The 12,317-nt window shown below is 30.6% G+C and overlaps 1 protein-coding gene and 1 long non-coding RNA gene across 2 annotated transcripts in view; one reads left to right on the forward strand and one right to left on the reverse strand.

Moving 5' to 3' along the window:
- Nucleotides 1-6,026: 6,026 nt before the first annotated feature.
- On the forward strand, nucleotides 6,027-11,261 carry LOC108752105 (heart- and neural crest derivatives-expressed protein 2). Its single transcript, XM_018492728.1, has 3 exons — nucleotides 6,027-6,742; nucleotides 8,375-9,027; nucleotides 11,085-11,261. Exons 1-3 carry the CDS (start codon nucleotides 6,661-6,663, stop codon nucleotides 11,217-11,219), a joined length of 870 nt encoding a protein of 289 aa, XP_018348230.1. The 5' UTR covers nucleotides 6,027-6,660; the 3' UTR covers nucleotides 11,220-11,261.
- The window catches only part of LOC108752139, a 15,716-nt gene continuing 12,109 nt past the window's right edge, over nucleotides 8,711-12,317 (reverse strand). Inside the window, exon 3 of the long non-coding RNA XR_001939534.1 lies at nucleotides 8,711-8,782. This is a non-coding gene — a long non-coding RNA (uncharacterized LOC108752139). The remainder of the gene's footprint in view (nucleotides 8,783-12,317) is intronic.

Consider the following 12,317-nt stretch of genomic DNA (forward strand, 5'->3'; position numbering starts at 1 on the left):
TTAAAATTATAAATTTTATTAAATAAACCTTATTAATAAATTAAAATATTTAATTGCGAAAATGTTAGTAACAAATATACTTTTCCAAAACATTAGAAACTATTATATTAGTTATAATATATTTTAAATTAAATTCTGCGAGTCAAAAAAATATATTCTTCAAACATCAGAAAGATTTTTCCAAAAATTAGAAGGAAGATCCGGGTAGCATTCGATTCGGTTGCATCAACCAAAATTTCGAGTGTTTATCGGTTGAACTGAAAAGAGCTCGAGTGCATTCACGAGTAATAGTCGTACCGGGTGTCTTGTGGTTTCCCACAGCGCGGGGTAGAAGCGATTAGAGGCGATTAGAAGGTGTTCTGGATTGCGTCGCACCATCGCAAAAGCGACCGGCATCAACCGCTGTATTCCTGCACTCTGTCGTCAGCCGCCTTTATACCCCCGTGGAGTCGAGTAACAGATACCCAAGGGTAGATCTCACCCTTGATTTTTACGCCTGAGGCACCGTACACAAAGATCCTCAAAATCAATTATGTAATTATAGTAGATCATATTTATACGTACGTGTGCGTGTGTGTGTGTGTGTGTGTGTGTGTGTGTGTGTGTGTGTGTGTGTGTGTGTGTGTGTTTATGTGTTGTGAGTGTGTAATTATTTACACTGAGAAATGCAAATTGGCAAACAGAATTTATGACTTTACATATAAAAAAAATTCAAATTATCATAAGTATATTAATTAAACAATAAGAATCTTATTGGATCGTACATATAAACGCATAACTAATAGGAAATAAATCCCATAACTATAAATCGAAGTTCGATCTGTAGTGATTAAATAATTCGGCGTGAATTTATATACTACGTCAGTGGCAGATTTACACTTTTGCATCCTGTATTTCTTGATACATCTTTAAGACACTTAGTATCCCTTTCAGATAAATGAAAAATAAAAAAAAATATTGGCTATCATCGAAAGATACCACTTTCCCAACAAGATTTTATTTTTATGCTCCAAAGCACTACTTCAAAGTATCACATTGGCAGAAATACACCTGACAATTTTGCATAAATATAAAATTAATTTTAATCTCGGTTCCTAGAAGAATGATATTTCTGTACCATCCTTTCGAATAAATTATGTAATAATTTATCTAATATGAATAAACAAAAGAGTAAGAGCATAAGAGAGTTAAAGAGAGAGTCGAAGTTTATCGAAAGGTGGAACAATCCAGCCTAAATTTGTCACAAAAGCGAGCAATCACAAACAAGTCACAAAACAAAGCAAATGTTAAAACATCACAGAGAGTAGAAACGAACAACGCTGGAAATCAAGAAAGAACCGAAGAGGGAGGAAGAAGTGAGCAGGATGAAGCGATCCACCCTACGTGCCAGATCTCCATGTACTTATCTATGCTGGTATATATATATATATACACTATCATAATTATTACTTAATATAGATATCGCGAGAAGTTGCCAGACGTGAGGAAGACCCTTATTATCGCATGTTATCCGCTACTCGCTTCTTCCTTCCTTCCAACTACCGAATCCTGCGCACATCTCATGTCGAATAATAGCACCAAGAGGACCTCTGGTTGGTCTACTCCCGCCCAATCCTTGGTAAACAGTTGCCTGTTGGCTAAACAAAACTCACAAGAGTAGGAGAAAATTTGGGATACATCGGTATTATCCTTACGTTCGATTTTGCTAATTACATTAATAATAATTAAATTTGAAGATCGACGAAGCTTTTAAATGTTGCCTTAGATTAAATATAACATTTTATTTCATAAAATATCATAATAGAGTAAATATATTGACTTACACAAAAAGTATTTGTACTAAGAAAGTTACAAGAAATTTTTTCTTCTTGAAATTTTGTAAAAAAATTTTGTTAAAATGTAAGTAAAATTTATATAGAATAATGTCATATATATAAATTAAAAAATATATCCTTTAACTAAATTATGCAATAACTAGTACACATACTTGCATATTATATAATTACTACTATGCCCCTATTAGTTCTTTATCGTCTTCTTTTCATTTAATAAATTCTGGTTTTTTTCCAGCCAAAGACATTCTTCCGTTAATCAGCTATGATCTTTTTATATGTTAAAATATATATATATAATTATATATACTTTTATTATACAATAAATAATTGTACTTTGAATTTATTCGAAACACAGAATCAGACATATATTTATTATCGCAATGAAGATACATAAAAAATGTCTTTTATAATTTCGGTACTAAACAATTAATCCGGACACAACAATGGTAGATAATTATTGCTCCTTGAAGATATCTATCTTGTGTAAAAATGGTTCACGAGAAAGGCAATCACTGTCGCCTGGCATCAAAGAAAAAAATTAGTCGTCCTATAAGTGCTTCTTTAATCGCGGCATTTCTCTTTGACAGTGAACCACTACCACTGGCTCTGTCAAGAAGCTTCTGCTGCAGTTGCCGACGGACTGGCAGCCGACCACTCGACCAATCACTTTCACTGATATCTACTACGAGAGATTGAAAAAAATGAAAGAGTACGAATTATCGATTACAGAAGAATGCCGGAGGAAAACAGTAACAACCCTTTCTTATTGTTAGCTGACACTGAATGCGCGATTTACAGCATATAAGACAAAGATTGACATCTATACCGTTTAAATGTTTTTTCTTATTTCATGATTGATATTAAATACAGTTAGTATCAAACAATTTAGAATACAAACAAAATCAAATAAATAAAACGTAAAATTAAAATTAGATTTTTATGTAATATTAGATATTACGAGAGTATATCACAAAATTTATTTGCACTTATTTCCTTTTTTTATTTTTATAAAATTATTGATACGACAACCAATTTTGAGAAAGAAAATTCGTAGATTGTTGAGTGTAATTTTATAAAAATTGTTTATAAGATCAATTAATATTTATCATATAATTCCCTATTTAATAAATTTGGCAAATCTAACTTACGACTAGATAAGTAGAAATAATTATGTGGCTATTACACATCTATTTATTAGCATCTGGTTTCTCTCGGAAATAAAACCAGACATGCTCGTCCTTATCACGGATAATGCATTCACTTTTCCTAATCGTTCGTTATAAATTGATTCAATCTTATACGTATCATACAAATATGAAATAGGTACGCGAAACATATGGTCCGTATTCAAAACGCACTTATAACAATGTTAATGTGTATTCAGCATAGTGTTTACATTACATACATTATAGAATTTCAGAAATAAAAGTGCGCATTTCTTGATAAAAGCGCATTCTGAGAATACGGGCCAGTATCTCTTGTAATTTTTCAAGAATAAGAAAAGTTGCTATAATTGTTCATTATTTATGTTCAACCAAAGTATTAAGAGGCTCAAATAATTAAAAATTAAAACATAAAAGGATAAAAGTTACGAGCAAAACACAGGATCTTAACTGTCCAACTTATCATTCAACTTATAATTAAATTTATCGTTATTTACTATTATACATTGAATATTCTAACGATAAATTTAATTTAACAAAACAAATGTTTCGACTCCTATCGAGTCATTTTTAATGTTACTGTCTTCAAAAGACTCTTTCGAAATCTGGATCACTTTTGACCGTACTCTAAAATCTTATGAATAATAAAAAAAAACTTTACGTATAATTTGTAAACAGCAATAAAAAAACAATAGTTTTTTTCGAATTTAATTTCTTATAGTACGATTAAAGGATATAAACGAGTATCTTTGAAAGCTAACAAATATTCATCGAGTCTATAAATGCTACCCAGCTATCATCAGACAAAAAATTAATCTTAATTTTAATAAAAGATTTTCAATATGTCAGTATAGTATATCATGGTTATAATGCTAAAATAGCCCCTTATTTAACTGTAAATTTCTTAAAATTGTGATGTGATAGAGCAAATGATTCATTTTTATGTGTTCTTTTTATTAAAGAATGTATTTAAAAAATAAAAAAAAGTTAATTATCGTAAACTATCGCCCATACAATTTTGTCTTGTTGTTAAAAAGTGGAATGCAAAGGAAACAAGTGTTGACTTATTTATGCAAACAGGTTGTAAGGGATGAAGGAAAGTCCCGCGAGACTTCTTCGCGCTACCGTTTTCCCGACAAAGTCCCTTTGACCTCGGATGTTGCCGGTGTTTCGTTTTTAACACGAGAAAACGAAGGGAAGCTATTTTTTCTCAAAGGGTCGATATATACACTGGCAGCTATTATATGTTTGTTCGTGTCGCTCCGTCATCTGGAGAAGGAAACGTATCATCATAAAAGTAGGTTGATACACCATTTCATTTTTTTTACTTATTACACGAAGATCCGATGTAATTATTAAATAATATTTAACGCCTGTCAAAATTTACATATTAGGAACAAATGGATATGAAAACATCATAACAATATTAATCAAAATTTTTAGAACACTGCAAATAAAAACAGAATATCGTGAAAGTCTATCCTTTCAAAAAAAAAAATTAAAAATTGCACGTTTATATTCTAATGTTCTAAAAGAATACAAAATTAATGGATATAAGTTAATTCAAGGAGAGTAGATATAAATAAAAAATTATTAAAAAATGTTTATTAATTACACACGTATAGTTTCAGGAAGTAATTTAAAGAGTTTCTATGTTTCTAAGACAAAATAAACACTTCGTTGGTTTATAACATACATTTTTAAATAATAATAAATAAAATTAAAAATGTAAAAATATTAGATAACATGCTATTTAGAAGGTTAAGTTATGGTGCGATTTAGGAAACTAGAGCATTTCGTAAATTTTTATTTATTTAATCTATAAACAAAAACGTATAGTAAACTTTAACTCTATTAATTTAATTTTAATAATATTCTAATCACAACAAATAATCAAGAATTAGGCTATTTAATTTATATTTTCTGTAATTCTGCTATGAAATACGTTAAAAAGCAACATGATCACGATTTTTTTATTTATGTAAATAACAACACTCTTAATTGCGTTTTATGTCACGAGTGTAACGCAACAGCGTTGTAGTATCATATAGTTCTTAAGTAAGAAAATATGTAAATATTATATAATAATTGAATTTTTAAGCGAAGTAGTGTGATTTTTTTAGGAGCCGATACGATTTCCACAACTTTACCCAATACAAGTTGTATATATCGAATTAATATACATAGAATAAACTATTTTATATAATTATTGCACTAGAGAACCGAATAACTACTGATAATAATTAATTCTCGTAATCATTTAGCTTTAATTGCAATAACTATAAAATAATTTATTCAGCTATGTACATTAATTCTGTATATTGTATGTAGAATGAAATTTGTAAAATTGTATAGTTGTCACTACAATAAAAAATGTTTCATTTTTGATGTAGGAAAAATTCTCTCTCTCTCTCTCTCTCTCTCTCCTCTCTCTCTTTCTTTCTTAATCATCAAGGCTCTCCCAGAGAACATTTAATTACGAAAAATATTAAATTCAAAAGATGTCCACACCACGAAGTAGAAGGATATCTGACAATATTTTCCATTTTTTTTCTTTCGAGGGAATTTTCCTCTCTTTTCTTTGCACCACGCGAGTGTCGTCTAATTTGCGTCGCAGCTTCACACTATATCGCACCGATATCTCGCGGCTAATATTATTACACCATGAAGAACCGGCAGTCGGAGCATTCGCGTTCGTTGGAGTTGATTGGCAAAAAGAGACGAGCACGACGACGATGGCGATACGTCGCGAATCGTGTCGGCGGCGCGGGCGGTGATGGCAGAGGGAGAATGCCTTTACCGAGGAACGTCATACCCTAAATCATACCCCACTTCGCCACTTTGTCGACGGCGAGCTCCTTCAATTTACTAATTGAATCCTGGGTTCCTCTCAGGGGCGTAGACCAAACCGAGCTCCGCCCGTTTTGACGGGGTCGGATCACGACAGGTCTCTACGGGTACACCCACCCGGACTCGCGGCTACTACCACCGACAGCGACGAAACAACCGCGGGCAGCAGATCGGTACCGCACCGAATTCCGTTTTCTCAGTATTCTTTTGACTGCACATCCGGAACTGCATCGCGCTTTTCGACAACGAGACCGAGCGCAAATATAGCGACTTCAGTTTATCGTCGGATTTGCGCAGAAAGCCTCGCAACATAATATTCGGACGCAAATTGAAGAAGAGGTGTCCCGCAAAGAGGAAAAAATTGATAACAAAAGGAAATAATAGGACATATACATTAACGATAATTTTCTGGAACGAGATCCAAGTGCAAGAGACCATCATCAAAAGATAAAATAATCTGTGTAAAATAATACAAAATAATCGAATCGCAGCGGTACATTTCATCCCGTTCAAATGAAGTTCGAATTGGAGAGATCTTCATACTTGAAAAATATAAGAAGATATAATGAACAGAAATGATAAAACATAACAATTAGACGACAGCTTTTCGTTGACAAGTCACAAAGATTGAAAAATATAACAAGATATAGTAATCCCACCACAATAAAATAATTAAGCTTTAAAGTAAAATATATAATAATTGATCGAGAGACAACGAGTTTAAGTTTAGAATTCGAGGTGAACGTTTTGTGAAGTTAATACAAGTTGTGACAAATTATTAAAAGAATCTGACGGTGATAATATCGGACAACATGCTTAGCGGATACGAGGCACAAACAGAGTATTATCCGCAATGGCATCAACCGTATAATTATGTCACTCAACTTCCCTACGGTGAGTGCATACATTCGTTCTTATTTTTTTAAACAAAATTAGTTATACCTAAGAAATCAATTTGAATAGAAAAATAAAGCGTATTCTTTTACGATTTTTCTCAAAACTAATAAATAATAATTTCAAGCTTTTCTTAAGCATGACTCCTAAAATAGGAAAATTTAAATAGATACATCTAATTTTTCCATTTTGTTTTATAAATATAGAAAAATTAAATGTAAAATATAAAAATTTAATAAGGTAGAAATGTAAGGAAACGTGTCTTATATAGGAGTAAGGAATTTCTCAAACTACAAAATTTTCATTAACTTTGCGTGCGAGCTAAATTTAGAAATTTAAATTTTAGATTCGCTGTAATATGTCATACTTTCTTAGTATCAATGCTTATCATTCTATACATTGCATCGTATTTTATTATTTGTTATGCATAATATACGTGCCTAATGAGATAATCTATTTACGTAAGTTAAAGAATGGAAAAATTCCATTAAGATAAAACTCGATTTTTCTGTCTGCATACACACGCGGAGATTATTTTTGCATTTTTTATCATTAATTCGTCGTTATTAATTCATGTTCAAGTAACACCTATCATTATAGCCAACTGGTGACGTACAAAAAAAGCAGTAACACTATCAAACAGCATAATACATGCAAATGTAATAGCATTAAAAGAATAATTAATTTCAAAATGCAAAAGTTTATGAATAAACATTGTATAAGAGTGTTTTTATGTATTTTTATCTTAAAAGTATCTTACGCATATGATTTGTTTAATAATTCAATATCTGTCATTAACATTTTGCATAAGTATATCATTTTAAAAAACTATTATGAAAATAGTTAATAAACTTTTTTTAAAATCATTTTCGGCTTACTTATAACATATTAGACAAAAAACATTAGGAAAAACAAGCATAGATATATATAATTATTATAAACAAAAGCAGAGATTTATTATATTTGAAATTGCTATGCTACTATAATAGTATTATTTCTTCATCAAATTAATACGAAAATCCAATTGCAAAATATCTCAAAGAAGAAAATTTAAATTTCACGTATTTTATGTAAAAAAATATTATAGAATATATTAAATTATGCAAAAATATTACTAAATTCTTTAACACGTAGAATATATTGTGTAAACTAGAGAGATCACATATTTTTTTAATAACCTTATATTTTATTATATTCCTCGAACTCAAAGACTTCTGAGAATTATTTATACTTCGAGTTCCGAAAAATTATTTCACAAAAAAAATTTTATAAAAAATCGTACACAAAAAGAACGATTTTGTTAAAGTATCTAAAAATTTAGCTAGATCTAGAAAATAATTTTGTTGGACCATTAAAATAATAACGTGGGAATTTCAAACATGATGAGTAATACTGCAAAATGGTTTGACATTATAATAACTAGTTTAAACATTTTTTACTATATTTTATCATATCGATGATCAACAAAATTATTTTCAGATCTGTATCTAATTAAATTTTTCTAGCTTTCAGCAAAATCATTTCTCTATGTATAGGATATTATTACGCGAACGATTTTCATAAGAATTATTTAAGATGCAATTTCACCAACGCATCACATAAAAATGCAATATGCATCCAATTTTTACACAGGGCCTCTTGGCTCGGTTCCCGATAATGACAGTCAATACTGGGGGGGCGCGGATTCTGGTATTTCGGGCGGTAGTTCAGGGGCCGGCAGTCCTACCGCATCAACACCACCCCTTATTGAAGAGATTGGCGTTCAAGAATCAAGTTACTCACCTCTGCAGCAATACGTGCATCCTTCAGCCGGACAGCATTACACTAACTTATCATACCTCCAAGGGCAACAGGAAACGTCACTGCACCATCATCACCATCATTCACACCATCACCATCATCAACATCAACCTAGTTATCGACGTGAGCATGAGTTTGTGAGCGCTCAGATAAGCCAGCAGGTTGTCGGCGGTACTCTTCAGCATCTTCATCAGGGTATTCGCGAGAGTGGTGTTGCACCCAGGCCGAAGAGACGAAACACTGCGAACAAGAAGGAAAGACGAAGAACTCAATCCATCAATAATGCTTTTTCTGATCTCAGGGAATGCATTCCTAACGTGCCCTCGGATACAAAATTATCAAAGATCAAAACTTTAAGATTAGCCGCATCCTACATTGGATATTTGATGGCAGTACTGGAAAGTGACGAAGGAGAAGAACCTCAGACCTTTCGCGCGGAGATCCTTTCGAGTGGTAGAAGGAATAAAGCGACTCAACCTAATCAAGTAAATAACTAATTTAGTAATTATTATTTATTATGTAGTGTCAGGAAAGGGTTAATTGAAGGAAAGTAAGAGGTAAGAGAGGAGGGATAAAAGATGCGTTGCGAGAATGTGTATATGGAGAGAACGATTTTACTCGAGTGTTTAATAATTTAGCTAAAATGCAAATTTAAAAATAATTTTGTTGGACTTTTAACATAATTATGTAGAATGCTCAAGCTGGTTGCTAGAATGTCAGAACTTCTTGCAATATTATTTCATCATGCTTGAGTTTCTTATATAATTAATTTAACGGTCCAACAAAATTATTTTCAAATCTGTATTTATAACATTATCTAAATTTTTAGATATTTCATCAAAAATTGTTCTTTCCATGAATAAAAATATGAAAATAAAACATGAGATTGTAAAAGAAACAAAAGTTCAAACAGGTTAAATTAATAATGTATTATGAGATAGGGCATATGTATCCGTGTACAATTTAAAAAGTAGATAGAATAAATTAAATTAGAATAGTTTAAAATTTTATGTTTTTTTAGTTCTTTTCTTTGTCTAATATATTGTTGTAATGTAAAATAATTGTAATTCTAAGGGAATTGATAAATATACTACTACTATTGAAAACTATTATTAATTATACAATTACATTATACAATTGCAACTGTAATTTAATGATACTTATTGATATAATGGTACGATATATATAGAATAATCTGTATAATTTATTTACGATAAAACAAAAAATGAGGGTTACAGAGAGGGAGGGAGGGGGGGAGGGAGAGAGAGAGAGAGAGATTATTCTGCTATCTAAAAAAGCAGAATAAATATAAAAAAAGAAAGGTTTCGCGTAATGTTTACATTTTAAAGAATGAAAAATGAAGTTCATAAATTGATGACAATTATTTCTTAAATAATAGCCACGTAAATTAATTGATAACTTTATATGAAAATAGCAAAATAAAAAGCAAAGTTCTACGCTTAATAGCAACTTTTAACATTAACAGTTCTTATTAGAAACGTATACTAAGACAATGCTAACATATTTCTGTTATCTATCTTCGCTTTATCTCTGCTTCTCGTTCTTCGTTCATTTTCATACATTCTTGAGATTTTTTATTCTTCCGAAAAGTTCTAAAGAATTTCGAGAGCTACTCGAGGTTGCTTACGATTTTTGATCGCGAGTTTGAAAGGTCTTCAGGATAAATTATTTCGTGTCTTGTAGACAGATTTTCTTAAATCACTCAAAACGGTTTTATAAGCATCGCACTTCAACATAAACATTCACTCTATAATTACATTCGTACATCGGCTTGAGAATTCGATCTTTAAAGTCATCGCGAATTAAATCACGGTTAAAAAGTATCAATATCATATAATCTTACTGTATTTCATATAAACCTTGATAAAATTAAAGATCACGAAAAAATAATTTTGTTGAAATTTGCTTTAGCTTAACAAGTTAATTGATATGGCAAACACAAAACATTAAGAAACGATTCAGCCAAACAAATCATGAAAAGTTGTTGCAATTAATGATCTTACAAATACAACTGGTTACAGTGATTACTTTACTTCAAAAATTCTTTGTATAAAACATTAAAACATTATTCGGATTCAGTTTTATTCTAATAATGGGTCTTAGAGTTTCCGTTGAAAGCTAGGTCATTGTCTTTAGAGAACTAGAAAGTATTATTACAGGAAAACAAAGAAAATTTGAGTCAATTTTCTAATTCTCTTCTAATTCTAAAGTTCGGAAACAATTTATTTTCCTTAAACCCGTATTTTGTGGCTTTCTTCATTTTCTGCGATCGTGGGATTACCGCCCACGTAGAATTTTCCCTCTTCAATAAAAAAATCTGATAATTCTTACTCGTGGCCCATACTTTTCGTCTCTTAAATAAATTTGTCAGACAATTCTCCATATCTGAAGGTTTTACGGCTATTAAATTAAAGAACGAAATGAAAAAAAGCATTCCAGATTTTAGAGTTACATTAGTTACACGGACAAGATTAATTTTTGATGGGGACATATGTCATCGAGTACTTTTATTTCTTCACAGAATGAATCGTGTTTGCAATCTGCCTCAAATCTCAGCCATGAAGAACCGACGAAGAGCAAAGGACGGACGGGTTGGCCGCAGCACATGTGGGCCCTTGAATTGAAGCAAGAATCACCGACCAACCAAATGCAATAAAATACACCGGAGACATCACTGTCAAAACATATCCGTGATATTTCACAAAATATTGCTCGAAACGATCGTTTCTTTTTGCGCGTGACATTATTATTTACCGTCGCGTCGGAAAAAAAGTATGGTCCGCGATTTAACGATGCATCTTTCAATTATTTTCGATTGTTTCGCAGAATTATAAAAGAATTCAAAATTTAATATATAATTTCGTTGATGAACTGTTTTATAAAAAAAAATGTCCTAAACCTCGAGAAAAATGTTGAGAAGTCGCGCCTGGAAAAAGATATAATTATTCTGTGTAAAAAGAGTGAAATTATTTTGTACATAGTATGCGTTTATGATTGTTGTGTGCTGTACAGTTTTGTTCCTTTTATAACAATTGATATTCATATCCGGAGCCAAAGAATATTATTTTGTCGATGAATCTTTTTTCGTAAGTTAATAATAACGATTAAGTTATAATTAAGATTACGAATTTGGATTGAATAACATGTCGTTAATTAGAATTAAGAACCTTTGTAAAGTTTTGTATAAAGTACCGTTATTGAAATGTATAAAATGTCACCAGCAATAAATGTACCATAATAAAATGTAATATTTTATTGTTTATCTTTCTAATAAATTATTTTCTCAAATAAAGAATCTATAAATGTATGAAAATAATAATACATATGCAAATATAAATGAGTATTAAATAAAACCGGAAATATGAAACGTATCTGACATTATGTCATAAAACCTCTTACTTGTATAAAAATTTACGAACGACTCATTTTCTTATTAAATTTTTATAGAAAAAGGGAATTTCATAATTTTTTCACGTAAATTACATATTAAAACAAATAAATATATTTAATCTAATAGAAATACCGAAAAATCAATCTAACTTATAAAATATTTTGTACTTTATTCTTAATTTAATTTTAAAAACTTTCTTCTTACAGCTATGTAAATTTTGAATAAACAGGCCTTCAAAGAAGAAAGTTTCGAAAATTAAAAATATTCATGAAACTAAAGACTGCTCAAAACTTTTGACTCTTTATATTTATTATATAATATTTTATATCTCTAAAAATAGCAAAGATATTATGCATAGATGGA

This window comes from Trachymyrmex septentrionalis, unplaced genomic scaffold (genome assembly GCF_001594115.1).
Source record: "Trachymyrmex septentrionalis isolate Tsep2-gDNA-1 unplaced genomic scaffold, Tsep1.0 scaffold112, whole genome shotgun sequence".
Classification (NCBI taxonomy): Eukaryota; Metazoa; Arthropoda; class Insecta; order Hymenoptera; family Formicidae; genus Trachymyrmex; species Trachymyrmex septentrionalis.

What these genes read in the sequence shown, in the direction of transcription:
- LOC108752105 (XM_018492728.1), top strand. Translation starts at nt 6,661, where the DNA reads ATGCTTAGCGGATACGAGGCACAAACAGAGTATTATCCGCAATGGCAT. An exon ending in TGTCACTCAACTTCCCTACG is followed by an intron (nt 6,743 to 8,374) that starts GTGAGTGCATAC and finishes ATTTTTACACAG; the next exon opens with GGCCTCTTGGCTCGGTTCCC. An exon ending in AAGCGACTCAACCTAATCAA is followed by an intron (nt 9,028 to 11,084) that starts GTAAATAACTAA and finishes ATTTCTTCACAG; the next exon opens with AATGAATCGTGTTTGCAATC.